This window comes from Phascolarctos cinereus, unplaced genomic scaffold (assembly GCF_003287225.1).
Source record: "Phascolarctos cinereus isolate Bilbo 61053 unplaced genomic scaffold, phaCin_HiC Scaffold_726;HRSCAF=1367, whole genome shotgun sequence".
In the NCBI taxonomy this organism is placed as follows: Eukaryota; Metazoa; Chordata; class Mammalia; order Diprotodontia; family Phascolarctidae; genus Phascolarctos; species Phascolarctos cinereus.
The window spans coordinates 285,569,921-285,594,555 of NW_027556098.1; the positions used below are offsets into that span (position 1 = coordinate 285,569,921).

At 37.3% G+C, this 24,635-nt stretch overlaps 1 protein-coding gene across 3 annotated transcripts in view; it reads right to left on the reverse strand.

The window, feature by feature from the left end:
• The window catches only part of MTMR2 (myotubularin related protein 2), a 106,102-nt gene that overhangs the window by 28,851 nt on the left and 52,616 nt on the right, over positions 1 to 24,635 (reverse strand). For all 3 annotated transcript variants that reach the window (XM_078147158.1, XM_021000657.2, XM_078147157.1), the window contains exons 3-7: positions 11,939 to 12,014; positions 9,007 to 9,101; positions 8,764 to 8,874; positions 5,482 to 5,583; positions 4,087 to 4,170 (exon numbers count right to left, since the gene is read on the reverse strand). In XM_078147158.1, the coding sequence (XP_078003284.1) occupies positions 4,087 to 4,170; positions 5,482 to 5,583; positions 8,764 to 8,874; positions 9,007 to 9,101; positions 11,939 to 12,014 (468 nt within the window). The remainder of the gene's footprint in view (positions 1 to 4,086; positions 4,171 to 5,481; positions 5,584 to 8,763; positions 8,875 to 9,006; positions 9,102 to 11,938; positions 12,015 to 24,635) is intronic.

The window sequence follows — 24,635 nt, forward strand, 5'->3', positions numbered from 1 at the left end:
ATCAAAGATTTAGGGGGGATATTTTGTACCAACTGGTTTTAGTAAAAACCATCTTAGTAAAATACTCCTTTTTAAAAGCTAATTAAGTTAGCCCAATTAATTGGTATCAACCAGTAATCATGGGAGGCACACTGGGGATCATGAATTGTATCACTTGAAAAGACATCCTGCCTTAACACCTCAGGATTACCCTTAGAGCCCAAGAGGATACAGAAGCCAAGTTTGGGGGATCCAACTTGGCAGTGGGGATGGGGGTGGGGGGAACACCCTGGAAGAAGAAGTGCAGAGTCTGTAAGTGCTGTTTAGGAAATTCAACAAATCAAATATGACCTCTTCCCTGTGATTATATCAACCCTATCAACAACTTCTTCATCTCTTCTTAACTACAATTTGCACCATGCTTGATTTTGTCTCATGTTTACTTTTCCATCAGCACATCATCCTTTACTCCTTATTGTCTATACTTCCTCTTCCTATCTATCCTTTGCCTCCTATAGACTAAATCACAGAGCTTAGGTAAGAACCCAGTCATCTGGAACAAAGATACAATTTTACTATAGGCAAAATTAAAGTTTAACAAACAGTGAATTATCAAGTAAAAAGTAGTGCTCTGAACACAGTAATATAAAGTGTTGGTTATCATGCTCACTCTTTTACCACCTTTACTCCTTCAAGATCTAGGATCTTATATTATGTTGTATTATTTTGATGGGTGATTTAGAAATTGAAGTGATTTTTTCAAGTGGAATGATTATGATGTTTTACATAAGGAAGAGAGTTGGTAATTTCTGATAAATGCAAGAAAATGGAGGCGGGGAAAGAGTGAATGAACATCAGAAAAACAGATCTATGAAGACCTACTGATCCAATCAACTGATCTGTGAAGAGATCAGTTACAACAAGTCATTTCAATTATACTCTCCCTTTGCTATTTGTATTACAAATAGCACCTAATCAGGCACTTTAATTAAAGAGAATAATGTCATGGTGAACAGGACCAGAGAAAGTATTTGCTGCTCATAATTATTCACTATGGAAAATTAATTTCATAACCAAATTGACAAAGCATTATTATTATTCTCATCTACCACCTATTCATTCAAGAAATGAATAGTGCAAGCAATACAAAGAAGAATAATAGTTCTAGCCCTCATGGAGCTTATGGTCTAGTGGGAGAGATAACACAAGTATAAAAATAAAAGGACAAAGAATCGAAAGGGCACCAAGAGAGATACAAAGGGCTATGGTAGTTCAGAGGAGGGACAGATTACTTCCAGACAGGGAAATCGAAGAAAGTACCAAGGAAGAGATAGTGCTTAAGCTGGGCCTCCAAAGAAGGAAAAGATTTGGAAAGACAGAACTTAGGGTGAAGGTCATACTAAGCAAAGGAATGGAGCCAGGGGAGTGCAGGACACATCTGAAAAGCTCAGGGAATGTCCTGGTTGGAACAAATGACACCCTGGAAAAAAAGCTATGGGAAGGGAGACTGAAGAGGTCAGATGAAGCCAAACTGCCAGGTCTTAATTGCCAGGCTAAGGAGTTTGGACTTTATTAGGTAAGCAACAGTGCATGTCTTCAAGCAGGCAGGTGACCTAACCAATACTGGAGTTTTAAAGAAGATAATCTGGCAAAGCTATGGAAAATGGATCAGAGTAGGGACACACGGAAACAGCTTTGAAAGTCTGAATCCTTCTCAGAATATAGTTTCTATTCCATCACTGCCCTTCTTTCTGTTGTTATTGTTATCAAGCTATATAGTCAGTCAACATGGGGAAGAGGAAGCAATAGCCTCAAAGGGGTTTCAGTATGAAAAAAAAAAGCATTAAGTACTACTTTACTCTATTCCGAAGTCATATACAACAGCCTTGCTGGGTAGGATGACCTTTACGCCATTGGCCCACTAACTTTTCACAAGTAACGATGCATTTGGCATAATAAGCATCATTACATCACTGCACTAAAGCACTCAGCTACATTTTCCATTTTTACTGACATTCATATTTAAAGCTTGACTGCTTTTCACTTGAGTCCATAATGTAGTTTTAAACAACTTTTTAAGTTTCAGATAATTGATCAAAAAATATTGTTATTTTTATTTTCTTATGAAACAATACATAACTAAGAGGGAAGAGTTTTAACAAATATTAGTTGGCTAATTAAATGCACATTGTTACACACTCAAATCTTTGTAGACTTATTATTTAATCAGGATACTAGTACCTTCACCGCCATACCCCAAGAGCTATCTTATACATGGGATTGTTTTCTCAACTCCTACTCTCACAGATGACTCCTGGGTCCTACCACAAAGATACATATTCCCCTCATGCTTCATGGAGGGTGATTCTGAAATGCCACTGACTCAACTTCCAACCATTGTGTTCCCCACCCTCTACCCCCCCCAAAAGATTATCTACCAACTAAAAAACATTTAGTCAGCCTGACTTAAAATGTTTTTAGAAAGGAGTGTTTTTCAAGGTGGTACAGAAAATATAGTTGGTACAAAACTATTTGTGATACACTCTTCCAGAGTACACAGAGAATCCAAGAAAAGGTGGGAAAGAATAAATAAAGCATTTATTAAGTGAAAACATTATATTTATTAGTCTTAGGCTGACTAGAAAATTAAATTTGCTGAATTCTTTTAATTACAATTCTTGTTTGCTGGTTCAGAGAGTTATCACTTGACATCATACATGTGATAATTTCTTTCATAAATCAAGTTAATGAGCATTTATTAAACATTTACCATGTGCCAGGCACTATGCTAAGCACTGAGGATACAAATACAAGCAAAAAGAAAAATAGTCCTTGCTCTCAAGAAGCTTACAATTCTAACAGGGGAAGATAACACAAAAAAGGAAGCTGAAAGGAGTTAGAGGAAAGAAATACCTGCAAAAGTACATGCTGTCAAAATCCTGAGAATGAGGGATGGCTGATCTGGGCCCTTTCTCAAAATGGAAATTTCAGGAAGAACTCACCAAAGGGAAAAGAGAGCCATGAGAGAAGAGGAAAAAAGGGGCTAAATCATGGCAGGCAAAGGCCAGAGAATGAAACATGGCTGGTCTGATGCTCAGAAAAGTTAAATGACTTGCCCATGATCACACAACCAGGAAGTGTCAGAGGAAGGATTCATATTCAGGTCTTTCTGACTCCAACCCTAATTCTTTATCCACTATACCACTCTTGCAGTAACAAATAGTTATTTCACTTGGTCCCAGAGGACACAACTAAGTCAAAAGGACAGATGTAAAAAAGAGGCAGAATAGGATTCAATTTAAGGAATAATTTCCTAATAATCAAAACTGTCAGAAATTGAAACAAGCGGGCTATCTCACAGGTAGTGAAGTCCTCTAGCAAGGCAGGTCTTCCTCTTGGCTGGATAACTACTTTTAAGGATACTGTAAAGACCTGGAGAAGATGACCTTTAAGGTCCCTTCCAACTCTATGAACCTCTGGCTAAAGAACTGCCAAGGGGCAGCTAGGTGGCACACAGAATAGAGCACCAGCCATGGAGTCAGGAGGACCTGAGTTCAAATTCGAACTCAGACACTTAACACTTACTAGCTGTGTGACCCTAGGCAAGTCACTTAACCCCAATTGCCTCACCAAAAATAAATTAAAAATAAAATAAAGAACTGCCAAAGAAAGGGGATGGAACCATTTTGGGGTGATTAACCAATTCAGGCAAATCAATTAATAACCCTTAAACCTTTACCTCAATACTACTCTGCATTTTAACTATCATTTTCCCTAAACTTCATGTGGGCTTAAAAAGAACCTAACCTTTCTAACTATTCTCAGAATATAAAATGCAGAATCAAAATAATCTGAGTGAACAATACTGAAGGCCAAAATCAACTTCATTTCTTTTAACATAAAAACTGTTCAATATTCTTGAAACAATCAAATTTGTTTTAAAACTCTGCTTAAGTCAACAAAGATTCATAGAAGATCTTTAACACAATCTGGAAAAGCAGATAAAAATCTCTTGATGGGCCTAAATAATGGCCCAAGATTATTAGTTATTAGTTGAACGAAGAGTTTTTATTCTACTAATCAAGTTCAAAAAAGGGAAGGGCTTACCTGCCTTCGGTATTCCAAAAAAGGGTCATACAACTTCCACCCATTTTCTGAAAATATCTCTTTGTATTCAAATGCAAAGAGAGGCTACAAAAGAATAATAACAGTAAGTTGCTTATAAAGATTTACCATTTATCTTGTTATAACTTAACTGCACATATGACAAACCATTGTTCCATTTTATCATGACTCTCAATACATCAGATCAGAAACATACAATGAGTATATCCAAAGCACTTAGGCATATGCCTTACTTCAGTACCTCTTGCTGAATTACAGAGACAAAAGGTTTGTGAAATATGTTATGTCTTTAAGTAATAAAAAGTATGTAAAAAGGCATCTCTTCAAATTAAGTAATATATGGTATCATACATATTAGAAATTTGCTTAAGTAGATACGTTTAATGTAAACATTCTACCACAAAGTATGTAAATGGATACTAGTTTCTCATTTTTACAGCATGAAAACCAAAGTGTTATACTATTGCCAAACATTTTGATAGAATAAGCTCTATTTTAACTTTATATAAGAATATGCACATTATTTTTCATCTCAAAAACACTCTGAAGAGAAAGATTTTTCTATTTTTTTTCTCAGGAAAAAAAATCCTCACTTAAGTTTCACCCTGATGTTACATGATATGGTGGAGGTAAAACTGGATATTGGAACAATCTGCCTGTAAATCACAAGGCTAGATAAGCCCTAGCCAGCTGAAAAAGCTTCAAATGAAGACCAGAGAGGGGCTATCTACCGACCCCTTACCTGAAGACTGACCCACCTAAAGTTTGGAGGGCTCCTCATAAAATTGGCCACTCCAAGGTTGAGAATGGAATAACTGGAAATATTGGGGTGTCCTTGACAAAAAAAAATAGAGAAGAAAGGAAAAGGTTTTCGTTTGGGTGAATAAAAGTTTTGGTTTGAACATGCTGAGTCCAAAACTAAGCTGGATATAAAGCTTTGGGGAGTCATTTGTATAGTGATGAACCCATGGTAGGTGATGGAATCTCTGAAACACCATATAGAGAGAAAAGAGCTTTGGTGGTTGCCTAAGGTTAACGGGAAGGGACACTGATGATGCAAAGATATCTAAGACAGAACAGCCAAAAAGGTAGTAAGAGTCCAAAAACAAACAAACCAAACAAAACTATTCAAGGGAGAGAGGGTTTCAGGTACAAGATTGGATCAAAGGTATCAAAATGCCGTAAAGGTCAAGAAGGCTGAGGACTAAGAAAATGATCACATTTAGCAAGCAAGAGATTGTTAGTAATCTTGAAGAAAGCAGTAGCTGAGTGATCAAGTCTGTTAGCTATCTGTAATCAGTAAAATCCATAAAAATGAAATCACAAACCCTTAAAGTAATTACTATATGAATGTCTGTGGCAGAAGAAACATCTTACCAAGTTATTGGACACAGGAAATGCATATTTCATTAGATTCTCAAATATGGATCTTCTAGTTCGTCCTTCTGGTTTATGAGCAAACCGTAAATTCCGAATATCCTACAAAAGATTTAGGAACTAAATCAATCAACCAAAGTTTTATAACCAAAACCAAAGCCTAGTACCTTACATGATAGATATCAAAATCACATGGTTCTTTTTCTTTTTCCCATTATGCCTTCCTTATGAGAATGGCTTCTTCATGAGTCTCTTCCAATTAATTCTTTTAACTTCTCTTATCCATTACATCCTCCCTGGCACTCATTTTCACTGTATCTTCTTTTCACTAGCATCTTCCTGATGGACTAGGGGAAACTGCTGCTGTTCATGGGTCTCTGTCTCACCAATTCCATGCACAGCTTTATCCAGTCTATAACCATCTAGTGCTAAAAATAGAAAGTTTTTCAGTTGTGGGTGGCAATGCTATTTTTGGGACAAAGGAGATCACAGATAGTCAGGCTGGACCCAAAGGTTTGGAATCACCTTATATTCCTGTACTCAAGAAAGCATTTTTTTCTCAAGCCAAAGCTCATGCCTTGATTTATGGTCAAGTCTTGAACATGCTTCCAGCTAATTAATAACTAACCACAATTTCAACACCAGATTATCCAAAGTTGTATCATTATATACAAGTACTCTAATACACAGGGTTTGAAGGACTTGTGGGCGGGTGGTGGGACTGGATCTATGATGTCATCAGTATAGGGAGCTCTCAGTAAAGAACCCCCTCCACCAATAGATTGACATTTGTTCTGTAACTTAAAATAAGATAGCTAACATTTTATACAGTGCTTTATATATATTAACTTATTTGATCTTCAGAACAACCCTATGAGATAGGTGTTATTATCCCTATTTTACAAATGAGTACAAATCAGCTCAAAGAGGTTAAGTGACTAGCCTGGGCCACAATCTGCTAAGTGTTCGAGGTAGATTTTGACTTCAGTTCTTCCTGACTAGAAGTCTAGTGTTCTAATTACTATCATGCTGCTTCTCTGCAATGATTAATTATATAAAGAAGATTCAAAATATAATAAAGTACATATGCAACATATTAAAAATACAACTTGATTGTATCATAAATTAGATCTAAAATGGCAATGCATGCTAAATACAAAAACTATTAAACATAAAAGTGACAACTTTGTCTTCTGAGAATTTAAAGAACTCTTTAGGACCTCTTTAAAAAATTGTCCAAGAAAGCTTCAACAAGTATTTATTAAGTGACCAACTATGTGTAAGACTCTGAGCTAAGTAATGACAAAAATGGAAGTCTATGCTCTCAAAGCATTTGCATTTATATACTGGGGGATGCAACATGTACACAGGCAAGTAAAAGCATAACTGAAGAGGAATACATCATTAATAATTCAAGGAAATTAGAAAAGGATTTGTGAGGAGATAGCACCTGAGCCAGTGGCAGAGTGGACAAAGAACTGGGCCTGAAGTCTCAGACATTTATTAGCTGTGTGACCTTGGGCAATTCATTTAACCACTATCTGCCTCAGTTTCCTCAGCTATAAAATGGAGATAATAATAACACCTACCTTCCAGGGTTGTTGTGAGGATCAAATAAGATAATATTTGTAAAGTGCTTAGTATTGACATACAGTAGGCACTTAATAAATGCTTATTCCCTCCCTCCCTGAGCACAAAAGAAAGGAGTACTGAGAGGTGATGTGGGGATGGGAATGGAGTATTCAAGCTAGAGGAGATGACAATAGGTGGGAGATGGAATATCAAGTTTGAGGATGAGCTGATAGTCTAATCCGGCTGGACTATCGAAGAAACAAGAATGAAAAAGTAGATTAGATCCAGACTTGGGGAGCAGGGAGAGGCGGGGGAGGATGGAGGAGTTTGCATTTTATTGTAGAAATAACAGGGAAACAGTGGAGACCCCTGAGTAGGGAACATGGTCAGAACTGTGCTGTAAGAAAATCTTTTTTGGCAGCTATTTTGGAGGAGACTGGAATGAGGAAGAACTAAAAGTAGGGAGTCCAGTAAGGAAGGTTTTTAGAACATTATTGATAAGAAGTGATGAGGCACTAAATGATGGTGGTTATGTGGGGTGGAGGGGAAGGATGCAACAGATTTTGTGGACAAGGGTAAGGGTAAGAGATAAGGAAGAATCTAGGATAACTCGAGACATGAACCTAGGTCTACTACTGTTCTTTTTTCAATAAATGTTCTTGTAATAAACAAAGAAATTTAGAATTATTTCATTAACCCTATTAGAAATACAACAAACTAGTGATGTTGTTGTTGAGATTATAGTGAAAAGCACTTTGAAAATAAGGAATGGGGCAGCATTTGCCCCTTTCACTCTTTCAAAACTCTCCAAAGCACTGCTCATTTTAGACCAAATAAAGACTACTAAGGAACCTAAAAATTCTACTTGATACCTAATAAAATAAAAGAGCATTTCACTGGAAAGCCATAAAAAACTATCAGATTCACAGGAACTTTTTAAAGGGGACTGCAAAACATTTATCAAAAAAATTACTAAGGTAGGCACCAGAAAGAATACTAACCATAAGCCTCTTTCCTATACATTGGCAGGGTATCCCTCCAAATAAACACATAAAAGATGTGAGACTAGAGGGACGAGATTCAGACAATTTGAAATGAATGAAACAATGAAAGGCAAAAAATACAAATTAATAAATGGCTCATATATGACAAATGAATTTAAATTTTAGCATATTTTAGAAGTACCACCAAGTATCAGCATAGTTACAACTCAGTGAAAGAATTATATCCTATTTTTCTACCACTCTTTATGAGACAAAAAGGGTGAAGAATAAGAACTAAGTTTTTCATTTTTGCCAATATAGCTAATTAAAGATTTCTAAATTTCAGTAGAAAAAAAACCCACTAAAAATGGTTTTTGATACCAAAAAAAGTGAATGATTAAAATATAAATATCAAAATGAGAACTGTTTCCTTTGCTGCTACTGCTTTTTTGGTATACTTTTGTTTTTACCAAATCACAGTTATGGATATAGTTCCTCAAAAATTATCACATACATTATAGACAATAAATACTAAATGAATTAAGTTCATATGCATTTATGCTCCTATCTGCTACTTACCAAATTTTATCAGCACTACTCCTGAAGTTAATTAATATTATTACATAGCTTTATTTCTAAAATGAACTTCATTGTTTTCTGGGAAAAAAAATAAATATTCCTTTTAAGAAAAAATTTCAAATCAGAATGAAGAAATAAGGAAACTTGCCTTGCATACAGTTTCTAGTCCATAAGAATTTTCACCTCGACTAGAAGCACCACCAATTTTTTCTACTCTACTGATCACACCAAGTGAAGCATCTAAAACAAATGGAGGATCCTGGGGGTTGGAGGAGAAAAGGTGTTATTCACTAAAACTAAGAGGGAAAAAATTTATAATTCATTGCATAGCAAAATAATCTTAATTAGAAACATCAAGAACATTATCAGGATCTTATTATGTAAGCCTTACCCTTTCCATGCTTTTGAAATATAACCGGTAATTTGTAACAGTCAAAGTTCCTCGTACAGCCCCAGTGAATGGACATATATAAGTAACATCTTTGGCTGAAAATGAAAAGAGTTCACAGGTTATAATCACATAGCATTTTTAAAACATTCATTCTCAAGGGCAGCTAGGTGGCGCAGTGAATAGAGCTCTGGCCTTGGAGTCATGAGGATCTGAGTTCAAATCCTACCTCAGACACTTGATATTTACTAGCTGTGTGACTCTGAGCGAGTCACTTAACCCCGATTGCCCACAAAAAAAAAATTATTCTCAGTGGTTCATGGATATAACTTAACGGGAGTCTGTTTGTACAATTGGGGTTAAGTGACTTGCCCAGGGTCACACAGCTACTAAGTGTCAAGTGCTTGGTCTGAGGCCAGATTTGAACTCAGGTACTCCTGACTTCAGGGCCAGTGCTCTATCCACTGCACCACCTAGCTGCCCCGTTTGTTGTTCTTAAAGCCCAAAGGTCTTTCACTCAGACTCTTTCTTAGTAGCCAAATGATCGTAAAAGTCCACATGGCCCAGCCTTCCACTCATACAATCTCTTCCACAACACCTCTGACAAGTGGTTATCTAGTCTGTGCCACATCACTGCTTAATAAGGTAAATCATTCTATTGTTAGAATATTATTTTTTTATTGAATTAGAATCTTATTTCTATTCATTGATCCTAACTGCTAAACTAAACAAGTAGCATACTTCCTTATGGATATGCAGCCCTTCAAAATACCTGAAGATAGCTATAATGTTTCCTCCCAGTCTTCTAGTGTCCACTCTGCCTTTTGTTTGATACAAAACACTGGTCAAGTCACAAATCACTCTGAGCCCCTACTTCCTCTTAGGTAAAATGAAAAAAGTTCCCAGAGTTATGAGTATTAAATAAGATAGGTCTATGAAAGTTCTCTGAAAACACTATGTGAATGCAAAGTTTTATTTATTTAATATTAATAATTACTAATATTGATAATAATTAATATTAATATATTGATGATAATATTAATAAAGTCATACTCTGACACCTAATCTTGGCATGGAGGTTACCTTAGGTTCTCAAAAGCTATGGCAACAGAACCCGAGCTCCAGTAGTTTTTACCAAGCCAGTAACGTCTGGCAATGGTTTGTGCATCTCTCGATGGTTTGTGCAACCCTGACTAAATGTCAAAAGCCTTTTCACGAGAAGGTTGACCAGATAATAAATTTTTAGGCCATGGTTTTAAAGGAAATCCAATTTGTGTTAGTGAAAGGGAATCATATCTTTCAAAGGATCAAAATCCCATTAGCTATTTTGGCTTTACTCCCTCACACTGCTGGTTTACATTGAATTTAGAGTCCACATTTTTACTTCTGTTTTCTCCACCAAGTAGAATGATCACTGGGCTAAGAAGGACAGAACAAAAATGGCTAGCAAGGAAGACTCCAGAGGAGTAAGAAAATAAGTATCTAGTCTCAGGGATTTCAAGTTACTTAGTTTATACTTTAAGAGAATGAAAGAATTCACAGGCATGATTCTCGAACAAACTGTCAATAATTTTTAAGGAATCACGTCTTTGGGCAAAGATGAAGAAAAGAGGCAAGAAAATACAAAGTCTCTTTTATATGAATTGTTATGTAGATTTTGTTTATTGCTTATAGATTTGATCCTCTTAATTTAACCCATAATTCCAGTTTTTTGACATCTTTTAGATCCCAATTCTATCATGCGCAAATTTGATATACATAGCAGTTACATACTAGAAGGTCTTCTAAGGAAATCCATACTTCCTACACTGCCTCTTTTCTTTTCGATTTTCTTTTCTTCCTGTTACCACATATTTATTCACTAGACTTTCTTCTCAGATCCATAAAGAATTAAGCATTTTAACAAATGCTTTTTAAAAAATCATAACGAATATATCACGTATGGTTCTGCTTCAGCTGAAGGCTAAGAAAAAACCTCATTTCTCCCCTAACATAGATATTTTATTTCACTAAAGTTATTTTACAGAATTACCCAGAATAGATGTAACAAGTAAAAGTACTGGGGCAGCTAGGTGGCACAGTGGATAGAGCACCGGCCCTGCAGTCAGGAGGATCTGAGCTCAAATCCAGACTCAGACACATAATACTCACTAGCTGTGTGACTCTGGGCAAGTCACTTAACCCAACTGCCTCACCCAAAAAAGACAGGCAGGAAGGGCAGGCAGGAAGGCAGGAAGGAAGGCAGGCAGGCAGGCAGGAAGGAAGGAAGGAAGGAAGAAAGAAACAAGTAAAAGTATTAGGGTAGAATGGTGGTTTAGATCTCATTTTCCAGTCAGACACGTAAAGTGAATGTTCTTTAATAAAGGATGGAAGGAAAACACTGAACTAAAGCCATTAGTTAAAAAAGAGAGAATGTTTTCTTCTAATAAATTAACTAATGCAATTTTCTGAGGAAAGAAAAGAAAAGAAGGGTATAAATGAGAAAGGAATAGTAAAAGATAGTGACAATCCAGTGCTTTTACAGTATCTAAGCATCCCAATACTTAGTACCTTAGTTCAAACTCAGAACCCATCATTTTAGTCAGGATTTCAGCAATGGCCCTTCAGATCTCAATAATGTCAGAAATTCTGGCTACCCTCAAAGAAAGCAAAGCAAACTAGAGGGGGGGAAAAGCATAACCCAGCTTACATATTTTCTAATAGTCTTAACATGAAAAATATGGATAAACCTAAATATGGGCTCACTGGATATATAAATAAGTTGAGAATATTGCAGTTAGCTCATTATGGTATTTCTGTGACACTGGAGTCATTCTCTGTGTTCTGAGGATATAAATGAGATAATAAATGTAAAGTTCTTTGCAAAACTTGAAGCATTATATGTTCGCCAATTAAAAAGAAAAAGTGAAATTATATGAAAGCCATCTTTACATACCCATGTCTTTAATATTTTCTCCTGGAAGCAAAGGTGGTTCTTCCATTTCTGCTAATTTGTTAGTCTCCCTCAGGACCTGGATCAAAAATGGGGGGGAGACAAGAAATGTTGATGCTTAGAATATTTAAAAGTTTGACAGGACTTTCCTGTGAATCCTTAAGGACCAGAAGTTTTTTGTTTATTTGTACTCCTTTCCTTTTGGAGTTCCTTTACAGCTGATTCTATTTCCCACTCTAAGACTGGATTATTTAAGATCTCTATTTGGTCTTCTGCTATTTGGGGTATTTTAATTTTTGAAGATATTCCTCTTTCTTTCGTGTTCTCAGTTTTAACATATAACTATAAATGTGTTAATACACACATACGTATGTGTATATATACATGTATATATATACGTGTTTGTATACACATACACACACACACAGATAATTCTTTTTATTTCTCCTGGTTTTGTTGTGATTTCACCTAGTTCATCTGCTGTTTTGCTGATTTGATTTTCTGCTTTCTTCTTTTTAATCAAATTAGCTAAAAATTTTCAATTTTCTATCTTTTGAAAGAACTAGCTTTTAGCTTTATCATTTCCATAGTTTTTTCGGTTTCTACTTTATGTATTTCTCCTCTGATTTTTAAATTTCTTTTGTTCGCTTATTTTATGTTTTTACTTGTTGGCTTTCCAATTTTTAAAAGTGCATATTCAGTTAATCCTCTCACTCTGTTTTGTTAATGTATATTTGCAGGGATATAATTTTCCCCTGAGGGGAAAATATCAGAAATTCTGATATATTCCTTATCATTATCATTTACTTTCACATAATTATTGTCTCTATGATATTTAATTTGACTCATTCATTATTTAGGATTTCTTTGTTAAGTTTCCATTTGGGCCTCTGTCTTTTCTGTGTGATTCCTGAACTGATTACTATTTTTATTGCATTATAATCTGGAAAGTATGTGTTATTGCTCTTTTTATACCAGTTTGCAATATCTCTGTACCCCAGTACATGGTCAGTTTTTGCAAAAGTTCCATGTGGTGCTGCGAAATACATATATTCTTTAGCAATCTCATTTAAAAGATGCCATAAGCCTTTTTCACTCTAGTTTCACTAGCATTCTGTTCAGTTCAACATTTTCCCTTTTGTTTATATTTCTGTTAGACTTATACAAAAGCAAGAGAAGGCCTTATTAAGGGCAGAATGACAAAAAAGAAATAATCCCTGCCCTCAAGGAATTTACCTTCTATTGTGAAGAAACCATTTGAACACAGATAATTAAATATAAAGCATGTACAAAGTAACTGCAAAGTGACAGGAAAATCAGTATTGGTCCCATATGACAGCACTTAAAATGAGTCTTAAAAGGAAGCAAAGCATGCTAAAGGGAAGGTGAGGATGCAATGTTCCTGGTATGAAGGGAGGAGGGGTACAGCCTGTACAACAAAGGAGGGAGATGAAATGTCATGTACTGTAAATGTCATTGTCACATAAGATGTAAATATGTACATAAAAGTAAAAATGTGCCTATTTTATTGGAATACAGAGTATGTGAAACACAATAATGAGTAATAAGCCTAAAAAAGTTGTCAGATTATGAAGAGCTTTAAGTGTCAAAAAGGATGTTACAATTAAGCCTAAAGATGACTGGGAGCCACTGGCACTTCCTTAACAGAGTAGAAACCTGGTCAGACCTGGGCATAAAGAAAAGCAAATGTGGCATCTTTGTAGAGGATGAGTTACAGAGGAGAAGGTCTAGAGGCAAAGAGACCAATTAGGAGGTTACTACAACAGTCCATGCAGGAGAGGAGGGTCTAAAGCTGCGAGATGTTAAACTTATTTCATGACAAATTAAGAATCCAAAAAGATCTCAACAATGGCTTGAATCCAAGAAAATAAAATTTAACAAGGTTGAATGTAAACTCATACTTAGATTCAAAAATCAAAAATGAAAATAGTTTTAACAACCAATTAATCAAGAAATATAGGAAGCACTATGGTGTACTAGACTTGAATCAGAAAGATCAGTCAATTAATTAAAATGTATTAAGTACCTACTAAGTTCCAGACATTGTTCTAAATTCTGAGGACACAGAAAGAGGCAAAAGACAGACCTTGCCTTCAGAGAGTTTATAATCTAAGAGAGGAGACAATGTGTAAACAAATATATACAGGGAAAACTATATACAAGATAAACAGGAAATAATTAATATAAGAAAAGCACTAGAATTAAGAGGGGTTGGGAAAGGGTTCCTGTAGAAGGTAAGACTGTAGTTGGGACCTAAAGAAAGCTAGGGAAGTTGCAGATGGAGCTGAGGAAGGAGAGCACTCCAGGCACGTGGGACATGCAGACAGAATGTGCAGAGGCAAGAAATGAGGTGTCTTGTTTATGGAACAGCAAGGAGGTCAGTTGGTTGGTTGTTGTCCTTCTAGAGAGAAACAGTTACTATTTATTTAAATTTACTCTGAACCAGGAGGTTCATGGTCCTCTTTGAGAACGAAGGAGAAACCACACAACCTGTTGTTCTTCATACTCGAAGACCAAAATGAAATCGCCATGTCAGGGTCAAGGTACAACGTGTCAAAACTATGGCAGATCAGACCAATATGACCTAAAGGCTCTACCACAGGTCAGGCACAAGTAGTCCATATGAACATTTGAAGTGGAGATAATCTCCAAGTTTGTGTATCTCACGTTTCTCTTGAGCTACTGAAATTCTTTGCTCATAGAGCACAGCACCTTCTTTGATGTGGGCACACCAAGCTGACCTGTCCTGTGCCAGTGTCTCCCATGTCTCACGATCGATTCTAAAGTTCTTCAGAGAGACCTTGGGAGTGTCCTTGTATCACCTTTTCTGACCTCTGTGTGAGCACTTGCCTCATGTGAGTTCTCCATAAAACAGTTTAGGCAAACATATGTTTGGCATTTGAACAACATAGCCTGCCTATCAAAGTTGCACTCTGCAGTAGAGTTTGAGTGCTTGGCAGTTTGGCTTGAGAAAGGACTTCAGTGATCGGAACCTTATCATGCCAAGTGATCTTCAGAATCTTCCTAAGACAATCAAGACAATTCAAACAGAATCGATTCAGTTTCCTGGCATAGCTTTTCTCTCCCATATTTTCCTTCAGAGCCTCCTAAACACTAAGCTAGCTCTGGCAACGCATACATCAACCTCATTATCTATGTGTACATCCTTGGAAAGTACACTGCCAAGGTAAGTGAATTTGTCCACAGCATTCAAAATTTCTCCACTTGCTGTAATTGATGGTTCCACATATGGATGGTGTGGTACTGGCTGATGGAGAACCTGTTTTCTTGGTGTTGACTGTCAAGCCAAAATTAGCACAAGCAGCAGAGAACAGATCCATATTCTGTTGCATCTTAGCCTCAGAGGCTGCACTGAGTGCACAACCATCCACAAACAAAATGTCATGCACGAACTCCACTTTATAGTCTTGGCTTGTAGCCTTTTCAAGTTAAATAATTTGCTCTCAGTGCAGTAACTGACCTTGACGCTGTTTTTGTCTTCAGTCAAGACATCCAACAACTATTGCTGAAAACATCATGCTAAAAAGCATAGAAGCAAACACACTGCCCTCCCCTGGTGACTAGGAAGTGCAATAGCACTGTTCATTATCCAGAACTCATGCAGGCATGCCATCATGGAACTAGTATACTACACTGACAAACTTCTCCAGGCAACCAAATTTTGCCATGATCTTCCACAAACCCTCACAACTGACCATTATCCAAGGCCTCGGTCAGATTAACAAACGTTGTGTACAGACCTCTGTTCTGCTCCTGGTATCTCCCCTGAAGTTGTTGATCAGCAAACACCATATCGACCATTCCCTGGCCCTTCCTTGAAACCACACTGGCTCTCAGGTGGATAACCATCTTCCAAGTGAAGGATCAGCCAATTAAGGAGGACTCTGGCAAGAACCTTGCCAGCAATGATTAAGACAGAGACCCTGCTGTGATCGTCACAAGACAACCTATTTCCTTTTTCTTTATAGAGAGGGACAATGGAGACATTCTTGAACTGCTAAAGGAAAAACTCCTCTTGCCATATAACTCAGAAGATTTCAGTCAGTTTTTGTATGAGCAGTGGAACCCCTACCTTGTAAATCTCAGCTGGAACAGAATCAGCACCAGGTGCTTTGTCACATGAGAGGAGCCTAAGGGCACTGAAAACCTCTTCTTCATTTGGAAGTTCAGCTAGAGAGGAACTGACTTCAACCTGAGGTATATGGCCAATGGCTTCAGCATTGGTTGATGACAGTACGTTGAGAACATAATGATTGTGTTTAGCTCACCTCTCCAGGATCACGTCCTTATCACTAATCAATGTAGCTCCATCAGTGCTGAGTAGTTAAGATGCAACATAGGTTTTGGCAACGACCCATAAATAGTCTTCAGGGCATCATTAAAGTGCCTTGGATTGTTATTATCAGTGTAAAACTGAATTTCATCTGCCTTCTTACTGAGCCAAGAATTCTGCATCACAGTAAGCTTTGCCTACACTTTACTTTTGATAGAGTTAAATACTGCTTTTTTAGAGACAGACAAACTTTCCTACTGGTAAACTCTATGGAGTTCTCATTTTTCATTTAGCAGCTTCTGAATTTTCCCAGCATTTTTATCAAACGAATCAATGTTTTTGAGTGTTCTGGTCCAGATAAGTAAATACAGTGCTATACACCAAATCTCTGAAAGCTACCCACTCCTTTTCTGCTCCACTGTTGCTAACTGTGTGTTGGTTCAACTTTTCCTCCAAAGTTAGCAAAACAACTATTTGTTGATATTAAGTCTTCTGGTAGTCATCTTGCCGTGGGGCTGCCACTTTTGCTGAATGTGAATATTTAGCTTGGAGATGATAAGTCTATGATCAGTCTAGCATGCTGTACCACACATCACCTTCGTCATTGTCATAGCCCATCTGTCTCTTCTCCTTACAATGACAGTCTACTAAATGCTAATGTTTGCTGCGAGCAGAGGTTCCCAAATTTATTTGGCCTATTGCCCCCTTTAAAAAAAATTACTCAGGACCCCCCTGGAAATCCGCTTTCTTTAACTCTTTAATGGTTTTGTTTAAATGTGTGCCATTTCAAAATATAAGACTTCTTTTTTTTTAATTACACATCTTAAATTTAAAAATGTATCTTAAATTTAAAATTTTATTTTAAATTTGGAGTTTTTTTCCTGCATTGAAATTTTGATGATGCAATAAACATCATATAACCATATAGTATCATATAGTAAACAAGTCATGTATTATGTGCACATATTTCTGCCAATGCATGCTGGACTTCCTGACAATGTGTGACATGCTCACCTGCCAACACTTGCTTGTTAAGACCTGTCAGTGGATTTGACCACTGATCGGTTATAACTTGTATTTTGTGTGTTTATTTGGAAAATAATATAATCACTACAACTTCAACTCTGTTACACAATAGATGAAACACATACAAACAGTTTTTCAGAATTTTCTTATCTTCTTTCCTTATGTTTCCACCGCCCCCTTGTTTTTATTCAACGCCCCCCAGTTGCACCTAAGGCTACTACTGCCCCCCATAGGTCCAGCACCCCCAGGGGGCAATATTGCCCACTTTGGGAACCTCTGGCTGTGAGGGTCCATCCATTAAGTTTTATTGCATTTAGGTAAATAGAATATAGTGTTGTTGATGAGAAGCACAAGTCTTCAGCAGTAAGCAACCACTGACTCCATTCCTCCCAAGGACTCCCTGCCATGTCTGACAGTCTGTGCCTACTCTGGCAATAAAGTCACCCAGAAGTAAAAGAATGACCTCTTTTGGTACATTGATGATGAGGGTCTCCAGGTTTTTATAAAAAATTTTCTTTGACCTCATCAAGGTTCATCATAGTGGGAGTATAGACACTGATAATAGTGATGTGGCACTTTCCTGCAAGTGGCAATTATGTTGTCATGAGCCTGCCGTTCACTCCTTTTGGGAAGCATACAAGCTTATTGACCAAATTAGTCTTGTTTATGAAACCGACACCAGCTTCATGTCGTACCCCATCTCTGTAGCCACTCCAGAAAACATGGATCCAACTCTGACTTCAGTTAGTTGGCCTTCATTTGCCAGCCTTCTTTCACTCAGGACTGCTATCTGGATGTGATACATGCTGAGTTCTCTTGAAGCTGGAGCTGTTCGTCTTTCACGTCTACTGGATTTCATGTTGTTCATAAGCATGCACATATTCCACGTACCAAAGGTGACTGGAATTCTACATTTGGTTTTTTTTGACCACAGAGTAATATCCCTGCCTGTCGCAATATGCAGGCCAGTGTTAGGGTTGGGAAAGCAGACAATTTTAGGGCACCTTTTTTAGCCCCTTCCTCATGCTAGAAGGTGAGCAGTGCAGTCCTTTAAAAAAAGGCTGCTCAGACACCCAAGGGACTGCCAAATCCCACTGCTGCCTCAGTCTAGTGAGAAGACAACTCCATGGCCTGGGCCACCTGTGAACAAGCTTCTGACTACAGTTCCCGGGGTAACTGCACCTGCTGCTTGGTCACCTGCCCACTGCCATAGGACTCTAAGGTAAAATACTATGGGTCACGTATAAATTGGATTTAAGTGAGAGTTGCACAAAGTCATCAACCTCACTCTCTCTGCCCGTCATCAAAGGACAGCAGCAAGACAAAAGTCAAAACAACTGGCAATGACTTGTGGTGTACTAGATGACCTTGGTGTCTTCGATGTCTAACCAAGCTCCAAGCACTCCATAACTCCTGCTTCAGTCACGTTCATGGTGGTGGGAACAAACTGTTCCCATCCACCCATTCCACCAGAAAAGTCTTTACATGCTTGAGGGTAGACACCCCCCCAACTCACTGATGGACTGGGAGGATGGCGTTACCCTCTACAGTAAGAGCGAAGGTAGGAGGGGGAAGGCTGAAGGGAAAAGATGGTAAGTTCCATTTTGGACATATTGAGTTTAAGATGTCTACTGGACATCTAGTTTGAGATGTCTGACAGGCAGCTGGAGATGCAAGAAGAGAGGTTGGGGTAGGATAGGTAGATTTGAGAATTATCAACATGCAAATGGTAACTAAATCTATGGCAGCAGATGAGATCACCAAGTGAAGTGGTATAGAGGGAAAAGAGAAGACGGCCCAGCATACAACCCTGAGGAATACCTATAGTGAGAAGATGTGATCTGGAAAAGGATCCAGCAAAGGGGACAGAGAAAGAGTAACCAGATAGTTAGGAAGAGAACAAGGAGAGAGTAGTATTCTGAAAACCTAAAGAGAAATCTCAAAGAGGAGAGAGAAATCAACATTGTCAAAGGCTACAGAGAGGTCAAAAAGAATGAGAACTGAGAAAAAGCTATCGTAAATTAAAATTAAAAAAGAAATCACTAGTAACTTTGGAGAAAGCGATTGCAATAGAAGGACACTGATTTAAATCCCATATCATACACTCCTCATACCTCAGTGTCTTATGGATAGAGTGCTGGACCTGGAGTTAGGAAGAAATGAGTTTGAATATATCCTCAGACACTAGTTGTGTGACCCTGGGCCAATCATTTAACTTCCACCTGCCTCAGTTTCCTCATTTATAAAATAGAGATAACAGAATCTCCCTCTCGGGGTTTTTGTGAGGATCAAAGGTGATATTAATGGTAAAATGCTTTGCAAATCTTAAAACATTGAGTAGGGTACTGCAAGAAGCTGGAGTTGATGGTTTTGTAAATAAAGGATGTTCTAGAGGTAGAGATACCAACTGGGAAACTATTGCAATAGTTTAAGTAGGTTTGTCAAAAGAACCCTGTATTAAGGATATGCCAGTAAGAATGAAAAAGAAAAATGGATATAAGTGCTATTATCAATGAAAAAATAACAGGACTTGGCCCTGATCAGATCTCAGGATTAGTATCACGTAATGGATAGATTACTAGAACTGCAATCAGGAAGAATTGAATTTGAATAACGCCTGGCATTTATTAGTTCCATGACCATAGATGGGTAAGTCATTAAACTCTCTGATCCTCTGTTTTTTCATCATTAAAATAGGGATATTTATACCTGTATTTCAATTGGTTTTTGTGAAACTCATTTAAGATAATGTATGTAAAGTGCTCTGCAAGTCTTAAAGTGCTCTACAAATTCCAATAATTATTATTATTACCAAATGTGAGAGAAAGGCAAAGAAAAAGGAAGAGTCAAAGATGATTTGCATGATGAAGAAAATGATGATTCCTTTGAAAGAAATAGCAAAATCAGGAGAGGGAGAATAAGACAAGTATATTAATAATTATGATACAAGCCAAATTTTCATTATTACATTATTTAGCTATAATTTATGCCAGAAAAGATAATATTCAAGAGCATCTGACCACTAAACTGAATTCTATCATACTATGTTTCCAAGATGCTAAAACTATGAACCTTAAATTAGTTCCAGTAATGATAACTCTAATGTATAGCTTACTCTTATAAATGCCTTTTAAGAAATATTCTCATTTATACCAAGTTTTCTTTCTTTTTATACATCTTCTTCTCTCATACCATAGAGACACATTTCCATGTGAATTAGCCCAGTATGGTAACAATCACCAATACAATAGGACTTACCATAAAAGAGTTATTTTTATAACTTTTATAAATATTCCTAGGAGGGCTTTATGAGCAGAGTTCAAAAATCCATGAATACTTTTTTTTTCAGCAGTAGCTACTGAAAAACTTGCAAAAGAACTACAATATTGTTCATTCTAATGTAAATATAGCTCAAAATGAATGACATCTGTATTTTGGAATCAGAGAAGTGCTAGAATGTTTCAGGAGAAAAGTTTAATGTTTTATCTATGAAAGACACAGCAAGGAATGCGAGATTCTTATGAAACAGAAGAAGCACAGAAAATGTTCCTTTCATAATTCTTGCTTGGCATACTGAAAACCACAGCAACTACATACATTAAAACACTATCGAGACCAAATCCAATTTATACCAGGAATAGATCATTCAACATTTGGAAAACAACACAAATGTTTTTTAAATATAATTTTTATAAAAAACAAAAATCTTAATAATAGAAACAGAAAAGGACTTTGGCAATACCACAATCATTTGTTTAAAAAAAATGCCTAAAATTGCATGGGCATGGAAGGATTCCTCTTTAATATGATCAAAAGTATATATCTAAAACCAAAAGTTACCATTATTTGCAATGGAGAAACACTAGAAACTTCCCCAGTAGTTTAAGTCCATTAGTAAAGCAAGGAGACCTCCTTCTCACTATTATTTGACATAGGTCTAGAAATACCTACTTATAGAAAAAAATCCTGGTTATAGACATCTACTGGCCTCCAAGTCACAGTCCCTCCTTCCTCAAGTCAACATCTAGCTCACAGTCTTGTTCTCCTTTCCAATACCTGCCCATGTAATTAGAGACTCTAACAGGCACATGGATGTCCCCTCAAAGAGTCTAGTTTCTTGGTTCAAACTAATCAACTCTCTTGACTTATACCTAAAGCCACACAAAATGATGATCATACTAACCTTCATCTCATTCAATTCATCTCATTCAAATAAGCATTCTACTTCTGCCACCTAAATTCTGAAATTCCCCAGTCTAATCACGACCTTTTGTCTTTCCATTTCTCTCTCCTGCCTCAATCCTAAAAATATTTAATTCTTCATTCTCACCATGACCTCCCTCCTTGATCTGGCATCATTTTTCAACTTTTGTGATCTTGGCTCTATAGTTATACACTCTCCTCTATCCTTGAGCATCCTGCCCTTTTGTTCTACTATTTTCCTACATACTTGGGATATGAACTGAAAAAAAAATTAAGGTATTTCTTGACCTAAATTAGACATTAACATTCTAATGGGAATATACAATATATTAATAGATAAGTAAATAGAGGTTATATTCAAATATGGAGGAAGGTAAGGGGAAGGGGGTAGAAAGGAATCAGGAAAGAATTGCTGAAGGAGGTAGTAATCGAGCTGAGCATGGAAAGGACCTAGACATTCAAAGATGTAAAGAAGAGAAGGAAAAGTGAGAAGGGAAAGCTTTCCAGGCATGTAGAAAAATCTTTGCAAAGTCATGGGGCCAAGAAATGGAATGTCACATAAGAAGGAATAGAGGAACTGTTAAGAGGGACAGTTTGGCTGGACTAGACTGTATAAAACTGTAAGTGACCAGCTTAGAAATACAGCCTGGAGCCATATTATGAAGGGCAAATCAAAAACCTTTAGTTTCAGTCACTTAACCTTACTAGGTCCAAGTTTCCTCATTTGTAAAAATGAAAGCACTGAAACACATGATATCATAAGACTCTTTTGGGGTAGCTAAGTGGCACAGTGAATAGAGTCAGGAGAACCTGAGTTCAAATACGGCCTCAGACACTTGATACTCACTAGCTGTGTGATCCTGGGCAAGTCACTTAACCCCAACTGCCTAGCCAAAAACAAGCCTCTTTCAAGTCTTGATCCTATGTTCAATAGTTTACCATTGGTCCCCATTACCTAACAAATCAAGTCCTAACACATCAACCTTTCAAAGTACTCTAAAATTTTGCCCCATTCTACCTACCCAATCCCAATACACAACATTCACTTCAGGAGAAATGTCTACTCATTGTTCTTTGTGCTCATTTGTGCTAAGGCTTTTCCTCTCAAGGCTGTGTGATATAACAGAAATAGTACTGGACTATTGGACTTAAAATCTATTTACAAGATTAAGTCAAGAGACCTGAGTTCCAATCCCAACTCTGTCACTTTATTGCTGTGTCACTTGAGGCAAGTCCTTTGACTTCCCTTGGCTTCATTTTCCTTCTCTGTAAAATGAAGGGACTGGAATAACTGATCTTCAGGATCCCTTCCAGACCTAAAATTCTGACTTTATGATAACTGGAATGCCTTCCTTCCTCTCTTCTCTCAGAGCAAGAGAAAAAGCAATGCAACTGAGACATGCAGGGAGAAAGGAGCTGAGGTGGTAAGACAGTGAAATTCCCCAGCCAGCGTATTTAATCAGTCAGTATATTTAAGCTACAGGGCTAGTCATATGGAGCTGAGAGCAACAGACTGGATGATAGGGTCAGGGTCCAAAAATATCTGTAAGGGTTTGAACAATGAGATCAATGCAATACACTGAAATTTAACTGGGCTTTAAGTAAAGTCTTACACTTGGGTTGAAAAAAATTAACTGGACTAGTTTGAGATGGGAAAAACATAAGCAGACTACAGTGTGTGTGAAGAAGATCTGAAGGTTTAATTGACTATAACTGACTCAATACGACCTATGTATGAAAAAAGGCCAATACTATCTAGTAAGCTGTTCTAAAACGGACACAGTCCATAATGAAGGAGGTAATTGCCCTGTTCTAATGTGTCCTGATCAGAACACAGCTGGAGCTCTGTGATGAATCTGGGATATCGTATTTTAGGAAGGATATTGACAAACTAGAAAGCATTCAAAACAGGACAACTAAATTAGTGAGGATTCTCAAAACCATGTTATATGAGCATTAGTTGAAGGAACTAGGAGTGTTTAACCTGAAAAAGACTTGGAAGGACGTGGTAAGAGTGGCTTTTAAGTATTTGAAGGACCATAAGAAGTATTACAGGTAGAAATGAGGTATTACAGGTAGAAAAACAAGGACACTTTTTCTGCTTGGCCCCAGAAGGCAGAACTATGAAAAATGGGGAAAAAAAACAGAGAGGCAGACGTCCATTCAATATAAGGAAACACTTGCTAACACTAAGAGTTCTCTCAAAGTAGATGGGCAGCCTTGGTAAATAAACAGCATGTTTCTCCTCACCAGAGGTCTTCTAATACAGGCTAGAAGAAGGAGGTTATAACTACATATCCAAATAGCTGCCATGTATGTTGATTCAATCTTCACATCTCTTGCATCTGCCCCCTCCTCTCTACACATCATACCTCTACCATAAAGCCTCTTGGTCTACCTATCTCCAGCTGCTTTCCTTTCCAATCCATCCCCTAAAAAACTGCCAAAATAATCTTCCCAAACCAGAGGTCTGACAACATCATTACTTTGCTCAAAAATCTTCAGTGCCTCTTTATTGCCTCTAAGATAAAATGCAAATTCCCTAACCTGACATCTGAAGGCACCCACAATCTGAATCCAACCAACCTTTCTAGTGTTATTTTATATGATTCCCCTTTACCACTCTACATTCCAGCCAAATTCAACTACTTGCTGTTCCCTGGCTTGACATACCATCTCCTGAATCTGGGAATTCACGTAGGCTTCTTTCACCTAGCCCTTTCCCATCACTACTATTTCCCCACACCCTCCCCCAACCCATAACTGGAATAAACACAGAATCACAAAGCCATGGAGTGAGAAAGAGATTCAGGGGCCAAATAATCCAACCTGATCCTGACCAAGAATCTTTCAACAACACCCCTAATAAATGGTCATACAGATTTTACTTGAAGACCACTAGAGTTGGGGGTTGCAAAAGGGAAGAGTACAGCTCATTTTTGTTTTGCATAACTAATGGATAGGAAACTTTCCCTTATATCAAACCTAAAAGTACCTTTCTACTGGAACAAAGGAGGCATTTAATAAACGTTTGTTCATGCATTGATTGATTCTCTGTTCCTATGAGTCGCAAGTATTCTCTCCCTCATTAAATTTTCACAGGACACTGTCTGGATTTCTCCTTTGCTCCCTCACCCCCTAAATTTTATTATGCCT